Consider the following 26879-nt stretch of genomic DNA (forward strand, 5'->3'; position numbering starts at 1 on the left):
CGGTTGGTTCCCTTCCTCCGGGCTGCTGAGCCTGGCCCGCCCTTCTTCCCCCCGGCGCCTCGGCCTCGGGCCCCGCCGGCCCGCGCTGCCCTGGGTGATGACGCATCCTGGCTACGTTATTACGTCACTCCGATGGCACATGATGGGAGCGCGCTGCCTGCTTCTCAGCGGGACTCCGGCCTAGCGAAGGGCGGGGCCGGGGCCGGCCGCGGGGCGGGGCCGGGGGCGGGGCGGACAGGCCGCGCCCTCCCAGCTGGCCCCGCCCCGCCAGGCTGGGGCCGGCGCGCGGCGCGGCCGCCAGGGGGCGGGCGGGGCCGGCCCGACGCGCCCGCCCCGCCCCGCCCCGCCCCGCCCTTCCCCTGGCGGCCCCGCCCCGGCACACGTGCGCGGCAGCCCCGCCCGCGGCGCGGCAGGGCCCGTCCGGCGGAGCAGGGGGCGCTGGGCCGCCCGCAGCCGCGGGGGCGGTGCCCTGACGTCACGCACCTACGGCAGCGGCGGCCGCGGGGCGCCCGCACCGTGAGGTCATCGCGCGGCGCGGCCCGGCCCGGCCCGGCCCCAGCGGCCGCCGCCGGCGGGGGAGGGGCGCGGCGCGGGGCGGCGGCGGCGGCGGCAGCAGCAGCATGGCCGAGGCGGCGGCGGAGGCGGGGGCGCCGTCGCCGCGGGTGGGCGCGTGGCTGCCGGTGCTGGTGGAGCAGATGGTGAACGACACGCTGGTGGTCACGCTGAGCTGCGGGGAGCGCCGCTTCACCGGCGTCCTGCTCGACTGCACCAAGAAGTACGGGCGGGGGGGGCCGCGGCGGGGGGGGGGGGGCGGCCTGCGCCGGGCCGGGGCCGGGGCCGGGGCCGGGGCGGGGGGGGGCGCGGCGGCGGGGAGCGGGGCCGGCCCGGCCCGGCCGCGGTCGGAGGCCCCGCGCTGCCCCCGCCGCCGGCGGCGCTCGCCCTTTGTTCGCCCGGGGCGGCCCGGCCCGGCGGGAACAAAGCGGCCCGGGGGCGCCCGCGGGCGGGAGCGGGGCCCGGCCGGGGCGGGGGGGGCGGCCCCGGGGCCGTCCCGCTGCCGCCGGGGCGGTGCGTGGGAGGCTGGGCCGCCCGGTGCCCCGCGGGCGGCGGGCCCTTCCGCGGTGAGCGGCGGGGCTCCGCGAGGGGACGCGGTGGGGCCGGGCCGCTGCCCTCGCACGCGGCCTGGGGCGAGCCTGCCCCGGCCCCGCTCCCCCCCCCCGCCCCGCGCCGCGTCCCGGCGGCTGCCGGGGCTGCCCGCTGCCCTCGGCTGCCGGGACCCGCCCGCCCTGCGCTGCGGCAGCCCCCGGCCGCTTTGGGCATTCCTTCCCCTTCCTCCCCGCCGCGGCCAGCGGCTCCGCCGTCCATCCCGCCGCTGGAGCCCCCCCCCCCCCCCGGGCCCCGCTGGAGCCCCCCCGGCGCTGTCAGCGCCGACCTGACCGCCCCGCCGTGCCGGCGGGAGTCCCGGGGGGTCCCCCCTGGGGCTGGCCTCGCGGTGGCGGCCGCAGACCCCCGCGGCCCTCTCTCCCGCCGCGGCGGGGCTGCGCGCACCGGCTCTGAGCAGGTCGGGGCCCCTCTGGCACGGAGAGGGGCATTCCTCTGCGGAAGGGCACGGCAGGCCCCTTCTCCCCAGGGACGGGAAGGCGTTCGGGCAGTGGACGCTTTATTTCAAAGCAATACTAACTTTGAAAGCATCTTTAGAGGCGCTGACGGTGGGTCCCGAGGACTAACGCAGCGAGGCTGGCCGGCTTTGCTCTGTGCCGTGTGAAAGTTCAGAAGAGGGGTTCGGTTTCTGTCTGATCAATAAATGAGTTGTCAGGTCAGTGCGGGGCAGGAGCACAGCCAGCTTCACCTCCGTAATTCTTCTTGCGAGATTGATGAAGCAAGACTTCTGAACCTAATTTTCATAGTTTATTTAGTTTCACATGGCTATCCCAGAAAATTGGAGCCAGATTTTCAGAAGTATTCAGGCATCTAACTCTATTAAGAGTCTATAAACCCTGCTGGGTGTCTGGTTCCAGCCAAAACAGTGAGCGGTAGGCATCTCTAATCAGCTCAGAAAGCCAGCTGTTTCTGTCCTTTCGCATTCCAGTTGTGATCCTCGCTGGTGACAACGTACACTTTTCTTTTACCTGGGGTTTTTTCCCTAACCTTTCGCCATGATTTTTTCTTCTTTCTTCCACGCTCTGCCCCGGTGAATCCAAGAAACGACCGGACGGCTGCTTCCTCCCGGGCTTTAGGGCACTTCTGGAGCCCATGGCTGACCCGGCCCTGTCGCTGGTGACGCTGATCCTAGCTGGGGTGGGGGGGCGGCAGGCGGCCCGCCGTCGCCTGAGCGGTGGAGTTGTCTCGCGTCCCGTCGACCGGGAGACCTGCGGCTTGTCCGGGGGCTGCCTGGACCCGCAGCGGGGGTGCTGAGGCAGCGTCCTCCTTTCTGACTCAAGTGGAATGGGGAGGGCAGAAAGAAGGCATTTTGTTGGTGTGTTTTAACTCACGAGTAGGATAGCTGCCCCCGTCGCCTCCCACCCACCCCAGTAATTATCGTCTCTCGTGATCAGACTTGTCCGTGGCGAAAGGTGAGCCTTGGGGTGGGCCCAGCCTGCCCCTGGGGTTACGCCGGGGTGGGATTGCTGCTCCCTCTCCTCACCTTGCAAGAGGCTGAAGTCTTTGAGTGGGCCCATTGCATAGCCCGTTGGTGCGGTAGTGCTGCTTCAGGTAGAGAAATGGGAGGAAGAGCAGTCCGGCTACCGGGTGCCACCTGGCACTGCGATTTAATCATCTCTTGAGGGCTGCGATGGAGCGGGAGCGCATCCCGCCTGTCTTTCCAGGAGCCCTGGGCAGAGATCTCAGCTTCCGCGAGTCTCTTGCAGCGCTGGGAGGAGAGCCTCTCCCCGTGGGGCCGGGGGCCCAGGCGGCAGGCCAGGAGGTCTCCCCGCTTCGGGTGTTGCGCAGAACTCGAACGCAGAGCAGCTGCTGGGGCTGCCTCCCATCCGTGGCGGTCCTGAGCGCTGGCTGACCTGTGATGACCGTAGTCACCCTGTGACATGGTGGCCAACGCGTGGCTGGAGGGCCGTGGCCTCTGATGGTGCCTGGCCAGCAGGAAGGAAGGGCGCTGTGTGAGGCGAGTGCCTGGCTCCTCCTGGAGCTTGGTGACTTCGGGTAAGCACGAGGAGGGGGCTGAAAGCACCTTCTCCACTGCAGCGCCCCTGAGTTTGGGATGTGGACAGAAGAAGAGGTCTTGCCCATGGCATTAACAGCAGAATACCGGAGCCGGTCTGCTAGTGGTTGGCAGGTAAGGGTCGAGATGTGTCCCAAAGGCAGTAGGAATTTGTCAGCTTGGTGCTGAACTTCGGAGGCCCCAAAACTAGTCCAAAATGGAGACGTGGCAAAAGCATTTTCCCTCCTCCTCCCCATTGCCACGCTGATGGAGAGGGGTGTCCCGCTGGCCTGCGCCCTGCGCGGGGGTTACCGCCTGCTCTGTGCCTGTGCCCCCCGGGCAGCAGCCGATGCCGTGCGCAGTGCTGCCCCACCGGAGCCGGGGGCTGTGCGGGACAGTGGGAGATGAGCGACCAGGGTGGGTTGTTGTACCTGTACAGAAAGAGGGGAGAACCCTAAAAGAAAGAGAGGGAAAACCTGTATGGTAGTTCCTCAGCTTTCTTTCATGTTTTAAACTGGTTTTAGCATTACATAGCGGATGAATCTGTTTTATTTCTCCTAAAACGTAGCGGGTGAGGTGGGGAGCTGAGCAGGAGGCAGGGCGGTGACCCCGAGCGCCCAGGCAGCCAGGAGATCCCCCCCATCCAGGTCCCACCGTTGCACTCCCGTTGTTTTAGCCACAAAGAAGCAGGTGCGGGTTTGAACCCCGAACCGCCCGCCCAGCTTTGTGGGGGCTCGGCCTGCCGGCGGCCTGCGCGGGACGCGGGAGTGCCTGCGTCCAGCCTGCCCTCTCCCCGTGCACCGGCCTGCCTGCAGCCTGCCTTCTCCCCTGAGCCTTGGGAACAGCAGGATGTAGTTAAAAATGCATGCCTGGCTTTTCCAATAGCTGTGGAATTATTTGAAGAAAAAACGGTTGTTGGCTTCCTCCAGGCATCCCTTTTTGACCCCAGCCTAGGCAGCGCATGCAGCAGGTACCGGTACCTACTATCAAGTGACTGGCGGTTACTTTGTGCTAATAAATTCACTCTTCTGGACAGCAAGCTACGTAGTGTCCGTGCTCCTGAGGTTTAAATGCATTTTGACTGCAGTTAAAGTGCTTTTGATAACAAGACTTGGCAATTTTGTTGCAACTGAACTTATAATTAGTTGGGTTTTAATTATGCATGAGTATAAATTGGAGGACGGTGTCTTCTGTTCCAAGCAGAGGTTGGATTGAGGTAACTTAGTCCATTTGGCTACATCTGGGCCAGAAAGGGGAATTATAAACAGGGTGAAATCACATTTTGCAGTATGCTTCTAATACCTGCACATGCACCCATGCCCCTAACCCACCTTCATCTTAGCTGAATGGGTTTAGAGATGCAGAATCAATAGTGACAGTAAGTAGACAGAAATACATGAACTATGCCCAGATTTGTGCAAAAAAGTCCGGGTGATGTAGGATAAACTAGTGAAATTGGTATTTTTCCTTGTGGTAAAAGTGAGCTTCTCCCGGAAAGTGAAGTGTGTCAGATGAAATGTTTCTTGTTCTGCAGTGGGTGGAAAGACTCTGGAGCTAAACCCTCTTACAAGGAGCTGTGCCTGCGGGGAGGGCGGCTCCAGGCTGGGTGAGGGGGGCGGCGGGGGCGAGCGCGGGGGGCTGCGGGCACGGCCCCCGGCGAGCGCTCTCCAAAGGTAGGACTTAATTGCTTTTAGTTGGTCTTCCCGCAGCTGAAAGGCCCTGAAGGAGCTCGGTCTTCCAGCGCATCCCCATCAGGAGTACATAGCGGGGGGGATAGAGAAACCAAAAGCAGCCTTGGGTGATGGTGGCTGTTCAGTCGTGCTGAACGGGTGCTGCTGGCACCTGGCGATGCGGTGACGAGGTACAAGACCACTGTGCGTGGCCTCTCTGGAGCTGTTTCTCTTCCCCTGTGCCTGACAAGTAGGGATGGGGTTGCACATCGCCGCGTGGGGGGGCAGGCAGGCAGGTGGGCAAGACGGCAGAGCTCTTCTTGCCTCTGCCCAGAACTGGCATGGCAGGCAGGCTGGAAAAGGGATGATTCCTCAGCAAAACTGATTTCTTGGTCTTCAGAGACACTTCCAGTATGAATGAAAAGAACTAGAGGCCCCCTCGGGAGTAAGCGCATCCGTCACCCGTGTGCCCTGGCTGTGGCAGCGTGCCAGGGCACCCGTGTGGTTACCTGGCAGTGGCACGGGCACCAGGTTCCTGGTGTCCTGGCTGGAGCCAGAGGCGCTGCTGGAGGAGCTGCAGGGGCTGTAATTTACCATGGCTGCCCCCGCTGTCTGCCCATAAGAGCGCCTGGTCAGGGAGCGCGGCTGCCATGGGAGGTGCCGGGTGCCCTGCCGAAGCTCCCCGAGGCAGGGACGCTTGTGAGCACCGGCAGGGAGAGGAGGGAGTCTGTGAGCTCCTGCTGCGCCGCCTCTGCAACGTGGGAGCTGCGGTACAGGAAGGCGTGTCGTGTCGGGCAGGCAGTCGGGGTCCCAAGCGCAGAACGGGGCAGGAAGGACTTAGCCCCGGGGCAGCACACCAGCCTGCCTGTGTTACAATTCCCGGCACCTCCTGCTGCGGCCATGCGGAGCGCAGCTCTCCCCGGTGCTGTTGGACGCCATGGTGGGATGCAGGATGCAGTGGTGGGCTGCTCGCCCCAGCGTAGGAGCAGTCCTGCCGCACCGCCATGGATTTGCAGAGCTCATCTGTCGCTGCCCCTGCCCGGCCGTGGCCCTCCCTGCCAGAGCCGCTACCTGGGCTTGCGGAAGCCGCTGCTGTCGAAAATGAATCTTAAGCTGCTTTGTTGTTCAGCCTGGGCAGTTCGTGTGATCCCTCGGACGAGGCAGGTGGTGTATTTTCTCTCAGACCGCTGGTGCTACTGCATCTTTGGGCTGAAAAGCTGCTGGAGTGATGCCTGGCAGAGGGCAGGGACTGACTCTGGGCGAGGAGTCCCTGCCCCGGGGGGCTCTTCCTGATTGTTCGGGCTTTTTTCCTTCTATTTTTGTAGCAAGTCTGAGATGGCAGGACCCTGCTCTAAAAGGCTTCTGATTAGAATGGCTTAACGGCACTGCACTTCTCCCAAGTGCTTGTCACGAGCTGCCGGCGTGGTGCAGGTGTGGGCCCTGGTGTCTCCACCGGCCTGCACCCCCTCGCCGGGCCGAGCCAGAGGGCTGCCGGGGCCCGTGGCTGCTCTCAGTCCCGCTGCGGTCCGAGGGAGCCTCAGTCCGGGGCTGTGCGATGGCAGCAGGGCACGGGTACCTGAGCACAGGCACGCTCGTTTCTTGCCCCGCTGCGCTCCCTAGGGAGGGCGCGGACCCACGTGCCGCCGTGAGGCTGGGGTCTGCGGAGCGCGTTCCTGTGGCAAGGTCGGCCGCTTCAAACCTCGCAGGGTTACAGCGTGCTAATACGTTAACGTCACAAGCGTAAATCATCCCGTGAAGTTAACCTTCGCATGCTTCGCTTCTGCCAAGCAAGAAGCTTTGTGCCACGCCGGATCCTCGGGAGGGATTTGACGGACCTGCCTGCACGTTTGCCTGCTCGGAGCCGGACCGTGGAAAGCAGACAGGACGAGGGCTCGCCTGTGGGAGCAGAGGGAGCTGGGCTCGTCTCCACGTGAGGAACAGAAAACTTGTACGGTTTTCTGGTGTGACCAAGTTAGACAATCTCATTGCAGGAAATAACCAAAATTTATAGCCCGAGCTTCGGAAATGATATCACTTTCAGTTGGTTTATGAACGATGCTGACATCTTTGTTTGGCCGTACAAACTGTACTTGCTCTCTTGGTTGTCGTTTGAAAGACACCTACCTTCTCAGTTGTCTCTGTTTAAAAAAACCTCTTAGAACAAAAACATTTTGTTCCAAATTATGTGGTTTCAACAGTGTAATCCTCTTGACTCACTACCCTTCGAACTTGGAGCTTCCCAGTTAAACTAAACTGTCATCTAAACAGCAAGTTCTTGCACTCTTTGAATAATGGGAAAGGACTTTTCGGGGTCCAGCTAACTCCGTGGTTCTTACTTCAGAGAAGGGCGGTGACTTGGTACCAAATCAGACAAATTCCTGCTTGCTTGGTTTATGCAAGCTTTATTTTTAAACTTGGTGGGAGTCTTCATGGAAATCAGGTGCAGTTGTTTGAGAAAAGGAGAATGAAGCCAGTGGATTAGAGCCATATTAAATGGGATCCACGTTCCCCATTCTCCTGTGATCGCTTAAAAAGCCCTGCTGCTCTTGTCTCTCATCTGGGAGGGTGCGTGACCTTTGGTGATGCTGCTTTCTGCTGGTGCTCCTGGGAAGGAGACACCTCCTCGCCGGTGCCTGGTGAGGGGAAGTGATGCTCTTAGGGTCCTTCCCGCAGCACAGCGATGGGGCCCGAGGGCAGAGCTGGGGACGGTGCGGGGAGCCCGGGTGCCTGGGTGGAGGGGGCAGCTCTTCTCCATCTGCGAACCCGCGGCGGTGACTTCGTGCTCCTCTTGGTAAGGGGAGGTGTGACTGAGTAGATGCCTTCGACTTCTCCTTGGTGCCCTTCTGCGTAACGGTTGCCAAAGTCCTCCTCTGTAACACCACCAAGAAATTCCTCCCTTGCCAGTGGTTGGAAGGAAAAGGGCGGCTAGTGAGAAGGGGACGTGGGGGAATGTAGCATCCTAAACTAAAACTGGTGTTTGGTCCGTTAACTGTTCTCCATCGCTTTGTGGCTCACCCATACAGCATTTTTTATTATTAAAATGCTGAAACACTTCACTGATGGTGTACTCTCTACAGAATATCTCTGGAAAGCCAAGACAGCGAGCATTGCCCATTCTGAGTCAGTGTTTCAGGGCAAATATTTGTCCAAGTGCTGTGTTAGCATACTATTTCTAATGTCAGGCCAAGGGCATAAATTCTGGTGCAGCAGCCCAGAGGCATGAATCGCAGTTGTGTGTTTCAGAGGATTTGCTTTTGCCAGTATCTCTGCAAGAAATTGTATCCAGACTGTGGTAGCCTGTAATGAGACTTGGCATTGAACAATAGTACGTCATCTTTCTTAATCTTGCTATTCTGAAGTAGTAGCGTATTCCTCATTTTAACAAAGAAAGTCGTGTATGGAAAGATGGGGGGCAGAGGAGCAGAGCTGTGTACCAGTGGGCCTGTGGCTTGAAAGTGCAAGTCAGACATCCGAGTCAGATTGAGCAGATTTTGAATGAGAAGCTGAAAAATCGGCCGTGCAAGTACGGTGTGAAGAAAGGAAGTTTAGTAGCTCCCAGAAGGTTTGCATAATCCATACCACAGCCCTCCTCATGGCTTTACCAGCCTGCTGATAAAATAAACTGCTTTGCATGATAAACCTTAAAACTTCTTAGAGCAAAACTTTGTGCAAAGGGTTCACGGAAGTAGCGATTTTGATCTCCATGCCTTTTCTTGCAGAAGACTAGGACACCTTTCCTAAATTTTGAAATGCTGTTGTTCTTTTCAGCGGCAGAATTGGCTGCCTTGTCTTAAAAGTCAAGGGAAAATGTGTTCTTAGTATGTGGAAGCTGTAGGGTTTTGGGTTTTGCTTTTTTGTTTGTTTGGGTGGTTTCTTGTGGTGTGGGTTGTTTTGTTTTGTTTTAAAGAAACTAGCATGTTTGTTGTATGCAATCCTCCCAGAGAAGCACCTTTCAAACATCCTAACTCTTCATCTCTTTCCCTCCCTGTCCTTCTCGCCCCACTTTAGGTCCGGACTGTTTTGCCTCCCATCCTCCTTTCCCAAGCCCGAGGACCCTCCTGCTGATGCTCGCGCTAACGGAGTTGCTGACGGTGGAGATGCTGTGCAGGGCGAGACGGAGCCGCAGCCCGCTAGTGAAAAGCCTCCCAAAGGAACCGGTGATGAGCAAGTACCCCCGCTCCTGCCTCCCCCCCCGCCCGGCAGCCTTCCTCCTTACCCCCCCTACTTCGAGGGAGCTCCCTTTCCTCGTCCGCTATGGCTTCGGCACACGTACAACCAGTGGGTTCCTCAGCCACCGCCACGGACTATAAAGAGGACGAGGAGGCGTTTGTCGCGGAATAGAGACCCGGGAAGGCTTATCATGAGCACTATCAGGCTGCGGCCGCGACAGGTGCTCTGTGAGAAGTGCAAAAACACTCTGAACCCCGAGGATGCGAACACGGCTAGGCAGAACGCTAAAACCAGGAGGAAGCTGAGCATTCAGGACAAAGAGCAGAAAAAGCACAGTGACTCCGACTACACGGAGAAGAGGAACAAAAGAGAAAAGAGGGAGGATGACAAGTTTTCTGGGGAACTAGTACATCGAACGCCAGTTATAAAAATATCCTACAGTACTCCACAAGGGAAAGGCGAAGTTGTAAAAATCCCTTCCCGGGTTCATGGCTCAGTCAAACCGTTTTGTCCAGAGCGAGTATTGCAGAACGGAGGGGAGGACCAAGAGGAGACCAGAGACTCTGAACGGTGTCGAGAAACCAAATGTTTAATGGACAAGTCAGCAGGCAGCCAGCTTGCTTCCATTCCAAAACTGAAGCTCACGCGGCCCGTGCATTCCAGTGCGGATGTCCCACCCCCAAAGATACGGCTGAAGCCCCATCGCATAAATGATGGTCAGAGTGTTTCAATTTATAAGGCGGAACTTATTGACGAAATAAATGTCCTTCAGAACAGCAGGGAGTCCAATCCTGGCACATTTTACAATGATGAATCCAGAGACAGAAGTTTAGCCGAGATGTCTTCAGGGAGTTCAGGTGAAGATGAGGACTTTAAAAGATTTCCCCAAGGTAAAGAGGGACATGATAACTTGGCTTTCCTTATGAATTATCGTAAAAGAAAAGCAGATTCTTCTAGCTTATCGGTGTGTAGCAATGACAGTCTAGACGAATCCAAGTCTTCTAGTTCAGAAGTAACATCACCAGAAATGTGTGACTTTTTGCCTGGTGATGATGCATCTGTCTCTTCATCTTCAAAAGATGAGCGTAAAATTGTGCCACCGCTAACAGTTAGACTGCATACCCAAAGTGTGTCTAAATGTGTCACGGAAGATGGAAGAACTGTTTCGGTGGGGGATATTGTTTGGGGTAAAATTCATGGTTTTCCATGGTGGCCAGCACGTGTTCTTGACATAAACCTTAGCCAGAAGGAAAACGGGGAACCTTCATGGAGAGAAGCTAAAGTATCATGGTTTGGTTCTCCAACGACTTCATTCTTATCTGTTTCAAAACTCTCTCCTTTCTCTGAATTTTTCAAACTGAGATTTAATCGCAAGAAGAAAGGGATGTATCGGAAAGCTATCACGGAAGCTGCAAAGGCAGTAGAGCATCTGACTCCAGAAATAAGAGATCTCTTAACACAGTTTGAGACATAACTTTGCCTCCAGTATCAGGTGAGTGCTTCCTGGACTAATGCTTCCCATGAAAAACCTCCTTGTGTTTTTTAACCTACCTTCTGCTGTTTGTTTGCATTTGTTTTTCCTTAAAAACCGAGGTGGACAATTGTTAAACTTACATGCCTGGCCATTCGTTAGTGGTGGTAATTTCGGAGGTGGTAAGAGCCTTTAGTTCCAAACCTTTGGGGGGAGCATGGGGACTGGAGGGAGCTCTCAGAGGGGGGTACAAAGCAGTTGACATCACGAGGAAGCAAGCATTGCTTGCTCAAAGAACTAATAAAATTGTAGTCATGTATTAGCGCCGTTTACAGCTGGGATATGGCAAGTGTTGAGGATACTTCATTTGAGTCAAAACTAATCCTGTGTGGCTGGAGGGCTAATAGCTCCTAGACTTCAAGTTTCTTTCTTCTTTCTTTTCTCTTGGTTCAAAGAACTAGAACTCTTCTTGGGACTGAGATTATATTTACCATACCTAGGTACAGATGCCCAGCAGTTACCCATAACAGTTAAGGGCCCTTGGAGGCCCTTTGCTCCCCTGCAGATTCTCTGACCCCGCTGGTATGGATTTCTTACGAAGGCACTTTCTTTATGGCTCTTCAAAATGATTGTACCAAAAATTGTCTTTAACTGGGGAACAGTATTTCAACATTTCTCACAGCACTTGGGGTTTGGCTTGTGTCTGAAATGTCAGTGTGTTGCTGGGGAATGGCCTGGATCATCAAATTAAATTATTTTGGGCTTCACCTGCAACCTCTTTGTTCGAGGACATGAGGTGGGAACATAAACATGGGAGCTGATTCTCTGTAATGCCTCCACGTTTTGCTTTTACTGGTTGCAAGCATGGAGGGGGATGGGACTCCCTTTCTCATCAAACAGTCAAAACTTTGCCCAGGTTGAAAATTTAGTACCTAAAAATAGAGCATGTGGTGTGACTGGGAATAGAAATACCATCGGTAATTTCAGTTGATGCTGCCTACTGCGCTGTCCTCAGTGAAGTCCATGGGAAAAATCCAGCAAGTTGAATAAGATCTAGAATCGTTTCGCAACCTTCCAGTCATCACTATCTAGACAAGACCTCATCTGTGATACTGTTAAACAAGGGGAGAGATTAACTTCTTGTCTGAAAATCGTAACTAATCACTAGGAAGAGTCTTGCTGTTAAAGGTCTTGCTTTATACACTGTGGTTCATTATCTTGTCCCCTAAATTTTTCTGCTCCTTTTTGTGCTGGAAGGACTGTGTGTACACGAGCCACTACCACTCCTGCTGTAGAGTGTCCGTTCTTCTCGATCTAAGCTATTTTAATGCAGTGGGACTACGATGGTCAGTGCTCGTGTAATCCTGAGGGGGAAAAGGATTTTTTTTTTTTTATACCCTCTGTCATGGGACTTCGCCACTTGCTTGAGTGTGATGAAGGACTTGCTTTGCTTGAGTTGTTATTCCATCCCAGCAAGCCTGGCTGCAGTAAATAATCAGAGTGTGGCATATTCATCCTATGTGCTCAAGGTGTCCGGACGACCCGACACTCGAGCAAGTAAAAATGTGTAACTGCAGCAGCAGCATTCAGGCTTCATCCTTGATCTTGCCCCTTCAAATGCTGCTTAACTCTGGCTAAAGACTTTATTATATCAAGAGCGTTTGGATCGGACCCAAATTCCTATTAGCTAGATCTGGAGTATAAATAAACCTGATGCCCAGAATACACTGTCCTCGCCAGTGAAAGAATCATGGTCAAAATCCATCACTCCTGTACGAACAGTGCTCTGTTTAAAGAAGCAGCAAAGCTTCATCCTTTTTCTGAACTGCCTTGACTGTTTGTATGTGCAGTTCGGGACAGCTTTGGCAGAATGGATGTCGTCACCGTTACTGACTGCTGTCTTTGCTGTTGTGAGCTCCGGCTGGGCTGGTATGCCGCGTCTGGTGGCTTCTGGGGAGGAGGAGGGACAGGGTGAAGAAGCACCTAATGCTTCAGATCAGTCCGATTGGCCATGCCAGTCAGTCCGTGTGTAGTAGGAAAGCATGTGGCCAAGAGGAGCTCAAAGTCCAGACCTGGAAGTCAAAATGCGAGGATGTTTGCCCAGTCTCACATTAGCCTAGGGAAAACGCTGCCTGTTCTTACCAGTGGGACCGCTGTGGTGCTAACAGTAAGACCTGGCCACAAGGTGCGGGGTGAAAGGCTGCAGGGCAAGGCTTCGAGAAGGAAAAGAAGCACTTGTTCCGGAGGAGACCTGGGTTATTGCAGACACGGTGGGATTCTGAGCTATAGGTACAGAGCAGAAGGGGTGGAGCAGGTCTGTAAACTGGGGGAAAGAAGAAAATGTTGAGAATGATAAGGAGAAAATGATGGGATGGTCTGGATTAGGCCAGACCCTTCCTTCCCTGTGTACTCTTCAGCCAAACCTTTCCATGTATATATGGGTATATAGATACATGTAACGTGTATTGCCATTCCATCGGCCTCCTTCAGCTGGCCCTCCACGGCTGATTTTCTGCCCTACGTGTGTCTAAGGCGAGCAGCCGAGCCAGTCTGCCTGCCTGGAGGTGATGTGATAGCCGGATAAGCAGCTGCAGTTGCTCACAACTAGAAAAGCAGACCAAAACTTCCCATGTCCCATGTGTCACGTTTACTTTGATTCCCTATCAGACCAGCATGTCTAGTGTTCCGGTCTGTCACTTACAAAACAATTCATTATTTCGGAGGCTTGCCTTGTTTCTAATTCTCTCCATTCAGGAGGATTGAATTTTACTACTTTCCTTGAATTTTCCTAAAGTGGAACTGAAACATTTCCATCAGTTGCTCATCGACTCTTCTTCCCTGAAGGGTGTAACTTAACTTTTCACTAACGTTTGCAATTCCTGAGTCCTAGGACCACAATGGCACTTGAGCTACAGTTAAATGTCTGAAAGCTGTAAGGTCTTTCCAAGGCAGTACTGCCTTATATCTGTTAAAATAGTTTCTAAGAGCCGGCATCTGACTGGTAGTATTGCACGTTGCTGCTGTAAAATCCGTCGCCCTGTGACTTCACCAGCAGCTGCACGAGGGCTTGTTATCGTTAGCGCAGAACAAGAACAAGAGTCCAGGAGGTGCCTTCAGCAGCAGCGCTTGGTACTGCCGCTTGTGCTAATCGTGGGCACGGCCAAAGTTTGTGACTGTTGACGCTTTCTGTTGTGAAACTCTGTTTTCTGGCAGGTGATGCTGTTCTGCAAAGCACGGAGGGTAATTACTGGAAAAAATGTACAAACAATTCAGGTGATTTGTGGATGCGTGTAAAACTGGAAGCAATTGGATTTTTTTTTAAACTTGGTTCGGGTTGGAAAAGCTGATATGATCACTTCATGTTTTTATTATTTTGTCCTTACACTTTTTTGCAAAAAAGAAAATACTTTATTAAACCCCTGTCATTAACGGACTAGTAAAACAAGGTTTCTGGAAGAACAACAGGCAGACTAGCAACCCGTGGAAGTCAAATCTGTAAGACGCTCTTGGTTTAGAGTGGTGCCAGGAGAAAAATGGCCAATCAGCATCTTCTCATGCCGCTTTGTAGCTTCTACTTGTGTGTCACGTACAGAGAGCCTCTCTGCACACTGCCCGCGCTGCAGAGATGTCTGCGCTGTAGCTGGACGCTGGGTGGGTTATTCTTACCCGGTTTTAAAGCACCGGATAGTGGCTCACCTCTGCTCGTCGTGCTTTTATGAGCACCGGCCTCTGTTGTTAGCAGAAGGTGGCTGTGGCCAGACCCAAGGCTCCGGTAGCGCCAGGATAACGGGCAGTGTTTTGTCCCCGCGGAGCCTGACCTGCTGGTATGCCAGGCGGCCATGTCCCGCAGGGTGGGAGCCGGGCTGCGGCCCCATCCCTCGCCATGGCTGCCTTGAGCACAAAGGCTGGTTGCCCCTAGCCCGGAGAGAAGGGTGTTTGTCTTTCTCTTAAGGAAAGCCCATCCGAGGGCTGGGAAGTCAGAGTGAGGCCGTGGCCCAGCTGCTGTTGGCAAGGCCAGTGCTTCCCAGCGCTCCTTCCTCCTTCTGGCGTGGGATGGCTCAGGCAACGCTAGCTGGGGTTGCGCGGCTGTGTTTGCTGCTCCTTGGGATCGCTGCGGCTGCTCGCGTCCCTCCCCTCCTGCCGTGGCTGACAGCTGGAGAGGAGCCTGCTGAAGAGGGGGCCTGGGGTGCTGGTGCCGCAGAGACGTGGCCGGAGGGGCCCAGGGCACAGCTCGGCGCGCTGCCACACGTTCCGGGAGAGGGCCAGAAGAAGCTGAGCCTGATGTTCAGGGAGTCACGATAGCGTCACCAGGATGGACATGTCTGAGCCGTTTGCCTGGGGCCGTACCGGGCTCCCAGTGGGGCAGCGGTGGCTGCAGCGGTGGCTGCCCACGCAGCGGAGCTCCCCATGGGCCGGGGGCAGCCGTCCTGCCAGTCCCTCCTGACAGAAGTGGCTTTGCTTCCCCCTCCTTCCGTGGCGTCCTGCCCCCTCTTTCCCCCGTAACTGCCTGTGAGGCTGTGCTGTGGGCCTGCTCGGACGCTCGTCATCCGTCACCCGTTTTGGCTGCGGGACTCTTGTCTCCAGAGCTGTTTCAGACAGTCAGAAAGTCTTCTGAGAGCTGGAGCGTTGCTTGCGGCGTGCCGAGCACGTGTTTCTCGGCAGGGGCAGCAGGGCCATGTGCGGGACCTGCTCCGAGAGCCGGACCTGCGGGCTTCGGCACTCCCGCCTTGGCTTTTTTCTTGGGAGTAAGAAAATCTCTTGTGCTTTTGCATTTTGCTTTCTGTTCACTTCCATGATAATGTCATATTTAAACTTGCAGCTGCGTAAGCTTCAAGTTCCTTGAGCCGAACGTCTTCCACAGCGATGAGCACCCCAGCTTATTTCTGGTTTTGTACCAGAGGTTTGCTGGCGTACCCAGGGCGTTGCGTTCAGCTGCCAGAACGATGCGATCGGAGGGCGGGCGATGCGGCGTGCTGACCACGCTCCTGGTCTGGAGGGGAACCCCTGCGCAGGGCAGGGACGGACCCTTCGGGGCTGGTGCCACACACGTGGTGTTGGGGACGAGCAGCGGATGCGGCCGCAGCTCTGGCTCCGCCACAGGCTGGGGCACAGGAGGGATGGAGACCCGTGTTTCCTAAGGCCGCCCTGTCCCCGCTCCAGGGAAGACACTGCGTGGTGGGATCAGGGGCTTTTCAAGGAGCATGTGTTGGTCCGGCCCCGCTGCATGGTGAAAGTGTCGGTCCGTGCAGGTACGGGGCCCTCGGCAGGCTGAGCAAATCCTGCAGTGCCGCGAGGCTGGGTCTCTCGTTCCGTCTGTGATCCTCCTGAATGGCTCCTCACGACAGATCTCCCCTTCCTGCTCACAGCCCGTTCATGCAGGAAAACTTCCTGTAAAAACTGCCTGTAGGTTTTCATATACAGCTCTGCACGAAACAAGTTTACAGTATGTATATTAATTTGCTTTTTCAGTCTGGAAAATCCTTTATTCTTCCTCCCTGTCTTTATCCCCTCTACCCCCAAGCTGTGGCTGTGGAACCATTAAACTTGAAAATACCGGCTTTTGAAGGTTTTAATTTTACTGCTATTAACTTAATAGACCCTCAGTATCAGTACATTTAGCCATTCATCACAAAAAGCACACTGCTACTATGTACAGCAGAATCAAAGCTTATTGCATGCTTGCTATATATAGTAAGCGCTAACGTAAAATTTGGAACATTGGGTTATGACTTCACCTTCAAAGATGTTCAGGGCTTTGTATGTGCATGTAGCCAGTACTGCTTGCCAGCAGTTTATGAAGCAACATAAATCACTCTTCTTTTTCCTTTTACCTCTTCTCTTCTGCTCTACCAGAGACACAAAAAGGTTATGTAACTTCATATAAAGTTGTGGTGCTGATTGCTGTGATAGCTAATTTTTTAAAAACACCTGCCTGGTCACGTGAAGTATTTCAAACCAGAAGATGAATGCTTGAGATTTTTCTTGGCCTGCTTTCTAGACGGTTCAGTCAACTAAACCCAAGCATCCAACTTAATTACTGTTTCTCAGTCTTCCTCCCAACAGCTTGGAGTCAGCGTCTCTGCATACCAATACAAAGTAGGAGAACAAGTCTGAAACAGACTGCATTGCATACTCGTGTGCCCCAGCGCTGGCTGGAGCTGCACGGCCGGTGGCATCCTGCTGATTTTCCTGCTCCCGAAAGCACTTGCATATTTGGCTTGTGACCGCTGCGACTGCATTTGGAGCCGGCTAGATCTGTGCTGCTTCTCCCCGTTTGTGCCATCTGTTGCCCCTCTTTCCCTCCGCGCTCTGCTCCCAGGCGTGTTTTTTGGAAATGCCAGCAGGCCATACATTGTGCTATTTCTAACTGCACACGAGCTGCGCAGTTGCCCAAGAATGCGATCTGCTTACGTGAGCTGTAACTTCAGCTGCCGAAGGAGATTTCTATCAACCAAAGGGCTTAACGGCTCCCTTGGAAGCACAGCAAGCTGCTCTCGGGAGTGAGGGTCTCCAAGCCCCATCTGAAGCTTTGGGCATCTGCTAGCTGTGCTAGCCCAGCGTGCCCATGCTGAGCAGAGAGGGTGGGTGTCCCTCGGCGGTGTCACTAGCCTGCTGCGCGCCCGGTGCTGGTTGGATCTGTGCAGGAGCAGGGTCCCTGCCGGGGGCTCGGGGCGGCGGGCGCTTTCAGTGGAGCGCGCAGGGGGCCAGGCCCCGCAGAGCAGCCCCGTCCGCAGCGCTGCTTCCCGTGCTGGGAGAGACGGGCCTCCTCTACGTGCTGAGGAGAGACATCCGGACGACGAGCCTGGGAACGTGTTTCTTTGAAAAGTTTGGCGAATGATGTAAAAATGAAATTTCTGTAGCTTTCCCTGCATTGCATTTATTTAGTCATTTCACGTGTAAACTCAAATGGAGGTGTCTAGAACGGCAGCTGCAGTTCCCCTTTTCACACCGAGCGCGGCGGGGTGGGACCTCAGGCGGAGGGCTGGCTGACCTGCGGTCTGGGGTGCGCGGCGCTGGGCGGCCGAAGGGGTAAAGCCCTTACTGAGGGAGTCCTCTTGCCTCCCTGGGTAAGGCTCAAAAGTTCATCCTACTTCTGTTGCGGTTAAGCAGATATTCGCACGTGTTGAGCACCTCCAGGTTGCACAAAGAGAAAGGCTACTTTGGGCCAAGGAGGAATAGGGGATTTTTGGAAACTTGGGGGTAGCTCTGTGTAGAGAAGGGTGCTTGTTGCTCTGAAGGAGAGGCATGAACAAGATCTTCATGCAGTAGCCGTGCATTGTTAATGCCACGTGCAGCTGCTTGGCTCGTGAGGCCTGGTGACACAGATATTGCCCATTTTTACGCTCAGGTGTGAAAGGTAGGACTTTGAGCCCAAAAATCGATGTGAAGACTCTTGAATGTTGAACAACTTGCAAACTGTTGTTTTTCAGCCTCGATGCGTGTTTTGGTTTTTTCCGTAAGTACCCATCGCTGACAGAGGGATCAAGGTCCATGGGAGCGTGTGGGCTGAGTGACAAACTCTAACTCCTGCCTGATAAAAGACTTACGGAAGCTGCTTGCCTGTATCCTGCAAACCAGATGAGCGTGAGCTGATGCCTGTTTTTTTTTTTTAAATCTGCTTGATGCATCTGTTTTGCACTCTATATGTACCTTTACAGAATATGTGGGCTTTGCATTAGCTAGTCTATGAACTCTCACACATCCTGAGATTATGTACGTCTGAAATAGGCTTCTTGTGTCCAGCAATGACGACAGAGATCGGGCTTAATACCTCGACTTCTGGAGTGCTTGTGCTCTTCATACCTACAGTCCTTGCACCCCAAATCCCTAGCTCTAGCATGGGATCCTGCTGCGTGCACCGGCAGCAACGTCTGTCGGGCACGTGAGGGCGAGGGATGTGTCTCCCACCCGCCCCAAGGCCGCCGGGCTGGCCCCGGTGCCCCTGGGCAGCAGAAGGCTCTTTGTGCTCCGGTCCCTACGGATGCGGCATGGAGCGAAGGTCCACGTGTGGCTCCTCCGCCTGTGCAAGCGAACGTGACTCATCTCGCCTTAGCAAGAGGGTCACAAATGCTCTCTGGTGTCTTGTGCCTGAGCCTTTCCCACACGCACTCCGTCAGCTGCCCTGCCTCGGTCGTATAGTCATCTCTTGGTCACTGGGTTTGCACGTCTCTCTGGAAGGGAGGAGCTGGGCATTTTTTTAACGAAGGCTTTTTTTCATTATGTTGATTAATTTATGAAGGAGTGAATGCTTTTAACTGACGTACTGGTTCCTGTTTAATCTGCATTAGGTTCTTGCTGTTGTAGGATCAGACAGACTTGTTTTCTTTATAAAGCCTATTTCCTGTGTGCTCTCTGCAGTTGAAGAAATGAGTTGTAGCAAAATTACTGGTTTAACTTCCCTTGTGAATGATGACTTGCTCTATTTTGATTCAAGCCAATAACTTGAGCCTTTTCTTCATGCAGAAAGCAACCCTTTCTAAAAGCAGAAAACCCTCGAACCCGATACAGGATTTTTCATAGAAATGCTCGGATGATAGAGTTTAATATTGGAAAACATAGCTGCCAGCCTGTTCATCATCCTGATGTCTTGGGAGTTGGAGCCTGTTCCAAAACCCCATCCGGCAGGTCAGGGACGGGGGTCCCGGCTGCCATCCAGTAACTCCCACCCACCTCGGCCCTCCTCCCGCAGGAGGAAGGCATGGGAAGGAAGGACTTTCCCAGGCGGCTGCCAAGCAGCAGCCTCTCTGCCCTTCCTCTCGCCTTCCACTGGCAACTCAGGCTGTGAAGCAGGTACTGTCTTTAGAAAGCAAGCCCTGCGGGAGCCAGTCGGCTGCCTGTCAGAGGTCCTCTGGGTTCCCCATCCCCTGTCCCTCCTCCTCAGGGCTGCAGGAAGACAGGACCACTTGATCCTCCTGAGCTTGAGCCAGGGCTGCCTCGCTGCCCGACCCCAAGGGCAGATGTCTGGAGGAAGACACTGATTTGGCGATGCTCAATTACAGCCTGCTGTTAATTGCATTATGGTTGGAAAATATTCCTCAAAATAAGCTGCTTGGGTGGAGAAAATGAGCAGGCTTCCTGCTGCCGACACTTCCCAACCTGCCAGGGTGCACGGGGTAACCAGGGCTTGTGCTGCTCGCAGGGCTGTGACGGAAGAGGGTTTCAGGGCCACAGCGCTCCGGGACTTTCCAGAGAAACCGTCTGAAGGAGATGGGTTCCTGGCTCCGGCACACATGCATGTCTCTTGGTCTTCACCTGGAGCTAGTCTGTGAGTGTCTGCTGGTGGTGACGGTGCAGCCCCGGACGCCCGGCAGCACACCGGTACATGGAGGAACCCCGTCAGTGCTGCACCTGGTACTCTCGCAAAGGCAAAAGGCGTGGGGCCCGGGGCGCTCCCCGTGCCGCGGAGCGGTGTTAGGGATGCCCTGCGCTTGTCTCACCGGAAGGGTCCAGGGGCGAGTCCCCCGAGCAGGGCTGTGGGCAGAGCTGGTGTGAGCAGGGTCCCCACGCATCAGCACACTCGGGATGCAGTAATCTCGGAAGATAAATCGGCTTTCTGCACTCTGCTGCAGCTGTTAAATCTAAATTTGTGAATGGCTTTATTTGATCCAAAACTTCATTTTTTTATTATGAATAAGCACTTGGCTTCAGGAGAGCTTTCTTGGCTTTCCTTTGACATACAGCTTAGCACACAGGCTGCTAGACCATGCCATTGTCCTGAGTCAGTCAGTCTGTTATGTATTCATTACTCATACATGTATCGAGGCTACGGCAACATCCAGAATGTAGAGTTTAAGCTGCTGCTCCGTCTTGAGGACTTTTGGTTTTTTTAACAGAAATCTCTGAAGTTCTCCAGTGACGAAGTGAGAGCGTATGAGTGACTGTCGCTCTTGAACGCATGTTGAAAACTCCTGGGTCTGCTCAGGAGGTTGCTTAAAACAGACACCTGAGCTCTCGCAGGGGGTGGCCTCTGCCCCCTTGCCGAGCCTGGGCTGCGGAGCTCCGTGTTTCCAGGCCAGGGACGAGCGCCCGTCCATCCGCAGGCACGCAGAGCTGAGCAGGGTGGTGCAGTTTCGACATTTCAAGATGTGGAGCATCAGCTGCTTTAAAGCAGTTTGCCATTTTGCCGTAGGACCAGCATCCTGCTCCAGAGGAGAGTCCCCAGTCTTTGCCCCCAGGTAATCTCAGCGAGCAGCTGCAGTTCGTCCTCGTCCCTGGCCCTGCGAAGGGGCAGCGTCCGCCCTTGGGCAGGCAGAAGCTTCAGTGGGAGGTTGTTTGGCATCGCGCTTCTGTTGTGATGCTTCCTTCCTCCAAGTGTGAAAATCACAAAGAATAAAACTGGCCTGAGGGCTTGCCGTTACCTCCTCAACAAGGAAATGCATTTTTTCCTGTTTAGACCAAATATTCTCAATCTGTAATCTGTCTCCAAAGGGTCAGCTTTTTGCAAAATATCCCTTTTTTTGAGGGATATTCTGCCAAGTCCACAGACCTCACTAAGGCTTTGGTAGGTGTAAGATAACAAGCCTGCAAGTGAGTTTGTTGTGTGCTCTTGAAAATCTTGCCATTCATCAGAAGGCAAATGAATAGATTATCCTGCAAGATTAGGTATAAACTTAAACTCTGTTGTAACAGGGCCTTGTCGTGAGGCAGCACAGTTTCTCAGGAGCAGGATGATTCTGCCAAATACTGAAGGAGTGTGTGAAACCTGATCACAGTCCTCTGGAATATAGGTTTTAGGGCAGATGTTCATGGTGCGTTAAATCAGCTCTTTGAAGTTTCAAATGTGTGGGCAATACTGAAGATCATTCTGGATGCTGAGTCTGGGCAAACCAGTGTCGCTTGTGGTTCGGTGCCCGCAGAAGAGGTGCTGCTGCGTTTTCAGCAGCATTGGAAATGCGATCATCTTTCTGCGTTTGGTGTCGGCATTCTCGGTTTATTGTGCTCTGTACTTGTAAGTCACAAACCTCAGCTGTGAGGGGTTTTTAAAGGTCTTTGATCTTTTGCTTCACAGCATTAATCCTGTTTGTCAGGAACGTGGATTTGAGCCTGTGCGTCCTGTGGTTCCGACCCGGCCACGGTAGTTGATTTGGCATGGACGTGTGTTAGGGCTGGTCAGACTTTTGAACTGGCGCAAACTGAATTGCCTTGAAGCGTGGTGCAGTGATGCTTCTGCAGGTGAAAAGCGTAAGTGTAGATCTCCATGCTGTTTTTTCATTCATTTCTGTATCACTGAGTTGTTTCACGGGTCTTCTGGTTTCTTCACTTGATCTTGAAGACAAATGGATCCTCCCTTTGAACTCTTCAAGGCTTCCACTGTGTAACCTGACTTACAGGGCCAGCGCGAGTACCTCTTGCATGCAGGGGTACAGATGTGGACTTCTCTCTTTGGTAGTTTTTTGCTTTGACAGGCACATCCCTCTCCAGTAGACGTATCTTTTCAAGCCTGTCACCTGCCCTTAGCCTTAGTGGCTGGTGTCTGGCGAGAAGGCCAGACGACAGCAGTGTAACACGTCAAGCGTGGGTAGCTTCACTGCCTTTCGGTAGCTGTGATTTGGAGCGCGTGGTTTTGCACTTCTGGATTCAGAACGAGCATCTCGCGTGCTTTCATTGCCTGAAGGCTGGTCAGTCGTGGTCTGGTGCGCTCGGATACAGCCATCTTCAGACGGCTGCGTGGGAGGGGAGCAGTGCGTGGTCCTTCCAGAGGCACTGGCTGTCCCAGGGGCTCCGCGGTGTTGCCGTGGCACGCGCTTGCTTCTGCAGCCTGACACGAGCAGCGGTCCGGGGTGGGCAGGGGAGCCTGCGGCAGGTGGGGGTCCGAGGGGAAGTGGGGTGTCTTTTACCTCTGGAGGCAGAGTGAGAAGGTGGCGTGGCTGCTCTGCCCCTTCGTTAACACGCAGTTGGGGCACTGCGGCAGCAGTCGATGTCTTGAGCGGTTGCAGGTACTTAGAAAAACTTCTGTACGGCTTGATCTCAAGGGGAAAATAATCCTATTTTATAGATTGTGTTTGAAAAGCGGAGGCAGATGTTCTTCACGTGGCGTGCTCTGTAGGGACTCGTGGCAGATTAACCTACAGTAACCCACCCCGAACGGGGACTTCAAAGTCTTTAAGCCGGAGTCTGAAGATTTATTATCGTCACTGAAATTCGTATCACGGCTGTCTTGGAGAAAATTCCCACTCCTACTTTGGGTCTGTTAACTTAACAGGTTTCTTCCAAAGCTGTAGCTGCTGCTGGTTGTGCCTGCCAGGCCAGCTGGGAGCAGGAGAATTCCCGGCTATATTTAGAGGCAACCTGGAGCGTGTGCCTCGCCGCTAATGCCGGTCCGTTCCGTGCCGCCTGCAGTAACCTCTCCCTCTTTCACTTTCTTCAAGGTAACAGAAGATAAGAGCACAGCTGTTCTCCTAGAGGGTCACGAAGTCTGTAAACATCCTGACGTGCTCCCCAGGAGAATCTGGAGGTTGCCATGCGCATGGCAGGAGGACGAGTTTCCTTGTCAGATTGCACTGCTTTTCATCTGGGACAGGTGACAGGCACCGGGACGTGGAGTTAGGTGGCTCTTCTGGTGTGAGGCTGGCAGGAAAGTCTTAAGGATATCTTACCCTAGAATGAGAATTTGACAAGTCATATGGCAATGAACTAGGAGAACAGCAAAAAACACAACTTGGAATGTATTTATTACTTAAAAGTTAGCTATTCTTGATAAAATCCCAAAAAATTATTGCTGCTGCTTATTTTACTTACAGATTTCACACACTTGTTAATTTTAAAGCTACCAAACTTTTACTCAATACTGTACTCTGAGAAATGTAATTGGAGCAGGACATGCAATAGAATGAAATCATTGTAGTGTCTTAAGTACAATGGACTCACTTTTGTGTCTATTAAAACTTGGAAAATGTGCAACGCATAACTATGTGGCTGTCATTGCGTATGTTAAAGCTTTTTCATGTTGTTTACTGCAGAGCTGAGAGAAGCAATGTTTTCAGGTATGTGAACAAGCAGTCACCTGGTAACTTGGATGGGTTTGTGTCCTAATCGTGTGCTCTCTTAAGTCACCTGAAACAGCAGGCAGCACAGCCTTGGCTTGCTCATGCTGCGTGCGTCGAGGTGGGTGGTTAGCTAACGGCTGCGGCTGGGGAGTGAATTAACGTTTTGAACTAACTGTTGTGTTCACACCTAGTCAACGAGTGGAATTTAAGGCCCCTTGAACACAGGTTGTTGGATAGAAGGGATCTTCATCCTTACACATGACCAGACATGATTAGCAGTCTTTGAAAAACAGAACAAACAGCCTACAGCTTTTGTACCAAATCTAGACTACAAGTGGTTTACAAACTACAGTGACCTATGGACAAGCTTTTGGAACTCTGTCGGTTCATTTTTTTGGTTTTGCATTAGTCTAGCTTTCCCTTGGATTCCCTCAGTCTAGGAACATGAATTTGTGGTAATCTGTTGCTTCTGATGCTGGAGAAAACAGTTCAGAGTTGTCCCTGCTAGGTAAAATGTTGTCTGCAGGTAGAAGATTGCCTTTAAGCTGGAGGATCGTTGCACAGATTCTGCTTCCTGTTTGTTCTTAATCTGTTGCAGCAAACACTGTGATGAACTGTTGTCGAATTAGAAGAACAAGTGGATCGGAAAACACAAGCTCGTGTTTTCCTGGTTCATGCTGGTTCATATTGTGGTCTTCTGAATGTCAGCGAGAGAGGTCGGAGCTTCCCTTTTCTGTGTAACAGCAAAGTTTAACAAGAAGAGTTCAACACCTAAAAAAAACCCCTTCTGCTGAGTCTCAGTAAGAGCATACAATGAGTCAAATGCGTTTCCCTTAAAACAGTTGGAAGACTGTGGTATAAAACATGCAGACTAAATGCAGTGCTGACACAGGACAGCTGTCTCCCCAGACCCATTTTGGCCACCTCTGCAAACAAATCAATAAGCTTCCTGTTTTCCAAAAATAAGCGTGAAAAGGACAGCAGTATATAGCGAAGGAGTGTGTCCCTGCACCTTGTGTAAAGTCTTTATGAAGCAGTTGTTTACCTGGGCATCCGCTTTGCCCATCTCCAAAGCAGACTACTCGGCTGGCAAAGATGCTCTTGTGCAGTGAGTACTCCCACTCATGGAGAAAACAGATCTACCTTTCTCAGCCCCTGTCTGTCCGTCTTCAGGAGTTTCTTTGTGGGGTTTTTACCTAGCATCTTCTCCAGCTAGGCCTAGGGTAAGCTGGTGGCTATGTGAGGTAGTTTTGTGTTTTCTGCTCACACAGTTCTTTGTTGTACAAAATCCCTGCCAACAAGCGTTGCCAAGCTTTTTGGCTGTAGCATTCCAGCAGTTAGCTGAAGGGAGTTACAAGCAGCCTTCTGTTCATTTAAAAAAAATAATCAAAAAAAAAAGGCAAAACAAAAATAACCAAGCCTCCGCTCCTCCACGCTCTCAGGAAAAGCGCTTGTCTACTCCCATCTCTAGTGAAGGGTGCTCCAGCCTGCTCATGGAAAGGCTGCTCCATGGTTGAAGGAGATGCCAAGAACAACAGGTGAGTCCTGGCCGCGTTCCTGGGAAGGCTAGCAGATGTCACTCAAGGCCCATGAACAGGCAGAAACATCCTTAAGACCAGGCGTTCGGTCTCTGCTGGGTGTGAGAGAGAATTACGCTACCTCACGCTTGGGGCCACTGATTTTCTGTAGGCTTGGGACATGAAACGGATTGAGGAGGTACGCCTAAGTCCAGCGTCCGTCCTCTAACGCTTGGTGTGGTCCGCAGGATGGAGTTGTTTAAGAGGGGATGTCTGAGAGTGTTTTCCCATGATAATTTGGCTCTGCAGTAAAACCCCTGGTGCAGTGAACATGCTCTGCCAAGTGTTCAACCGTACAGTGGAAACCTGTCTGCGTCTGCCTGGGTAGTCACTGTCGCCTCGTGCCCTCAGAGCAGCGGTCGTGCTCCTCAGTGCTGATGGAGGAGTACCCGGTATCCCTGCAGAAACCTTCCCGGTCTTCCCTTGCAGGTTGCTGTGTCCCGCTAGTCCCCTGGCACCAAGGGCACAGCTTCTGCAATCCTTACACCTGGGTGTGTGACATTCCTGACATTGCTGCGCCCTTTCCAAAGCAAACAATGGGCTTCTGCTGCCTGAGACTCAGTGCCAAGGCAGAGGTGAAGGGAAAATGTCAGTGCTACGCCCTCGCCGGCTCCTGTGTCAGCAGCGGGAAGGTCGGGAGAACTGGTTTGCTGCCGTTCTCTGCCAGGAGGGCTGGGGAGGGACCCTCCAAGGAGGACTGGAAGGTTGCAATGTGCTGGGACTCTTTTTGTCTTTCACCCGTGCGATGCCAGGTGGCCTCCTGGCACGTGGGCATCTGTGCTCGCGCCGGCTTGAAGAATGAAGCAGACGAGCGGAATTTCAGCACTGCAGGTGAGTCACCAGACTTTTGCCACAGCTTTGTAGCTAAGAACCGCTACAGAGAGTTTCAGTAAGAACATGCTAACAGAGAAAATAGCGCTGAGGGAGCGTGTGAGTGGATTGGACACTGGGGTGCTTCTCTGAATCAGTGGCTCGGTGCCAGAGGCGGGTTAAACCCCAGCCTTGAGCAGTATCCCAGCAGAAAGCACAACTTTGGGTCTGCGTATGGGAGCTGAAGAAGCTGGCTCACTTCGCCTCCGTGAAAAGATGATGCCTCGGTTTTGGCAAAGCTTAAAGCAAAAATTTTGTAGCAAATTGCTTTTTTTGCCTCGGCCCTTATGCAGATAAATGAAAATAATTTTTCAGCAAATGCAAAAGCATAACCCAAGAGCACAGTGATGTTTCATTTCTTAACTTGATTGTAAAAAGCTGATGTAGAAGTTTCTAAATGTCATTTTTAATAATGTGCAGTTTGAACGGCTTACTTTAGTCTTTTATTCTGTCGGAGGAAAGCTCCATTGCGTTAAAACCTAAGTGGCGACGTTCAGGAATAGCAAGTGGGCTTTAGTATTTTCTTGTAATAGGGTCTGTGCTGCCCATTGAACGTCGTTAACAGATTCCTGTGTGCTGTGAACTTTCACCTTTTGTTCAATTTTTAGGGTTTCCCTCCTTATACTTTTAAAACTTGTGCGTGGCTGTAGGAAATGGTGGGCCTTTTTCAGTCCATTTCAATTCTTGTTACGCTGAAGGCTTATTACAGTCTCCACTGCTCCGCGCTGCGGTTTTGGAGGTTTCCTCCTGAACCCTACAGCTGTGCTCCAGCTCACACAGCTGATTTCCTAAGTGCAAGCCCTGCAGAATCTGAGCATGGTTTTCAGGGGCGGGGGGTGAGTGTCAGTATTTTATTCTGACGTCGTTCAAACCAATACTAAACCTATCAGTATTTTTTGTAGTAAGGCGTTTTGCTAATATTCTGAATGTACAGATTAAATTTTGTGTGCGTAATCCACATTCCTTTTACTTGGCCTCACGTCT

The 26879-nt window shown here is 53.3% G+C and overlaps 1 protein-coding gene across 1 annotated transcript; it reads left to right on the forward strand.

The window, feature by feature from the left end:
• Positions 1 to 620: 620 nt before the first annotated feature.
• On the forward strand, positions 621 to 23345 carry PWWP2B (PWWP domain containing 2B). Its single transcript, XM_059821384.1, has 3 exons — positions 621 to 775; positions 8830 to 10483; positions 22831 to 23345. Exons 1-2 carry the CDS (start codon positions 621 to 623, stop codon positions 10463 to 10465), a joined length of 1791 nt encoding a protein of 596 aa, XP_059677367.1. The 3' UTR covers positions 10466 to 10483; positions 22831 to 23345.
• The last annotated feature ends 3534 nt before the right edge of the window (positions 23346 to 26879 follow it).

This window comes from Gavia stellata, chromosome 9 (assembly GCF_030936135.1).
Source record: "Gavia stellata isolate bGavSte3 chromosome 9, bGavSte3.hap2, whole genome shotgun sequence".
Classification (NCBI taxonomy): Eukaryota; Metazoa; Chordata; class Aves; order Gaviiformes; family Gaviidae; genus Gavia; species Gavia stellata.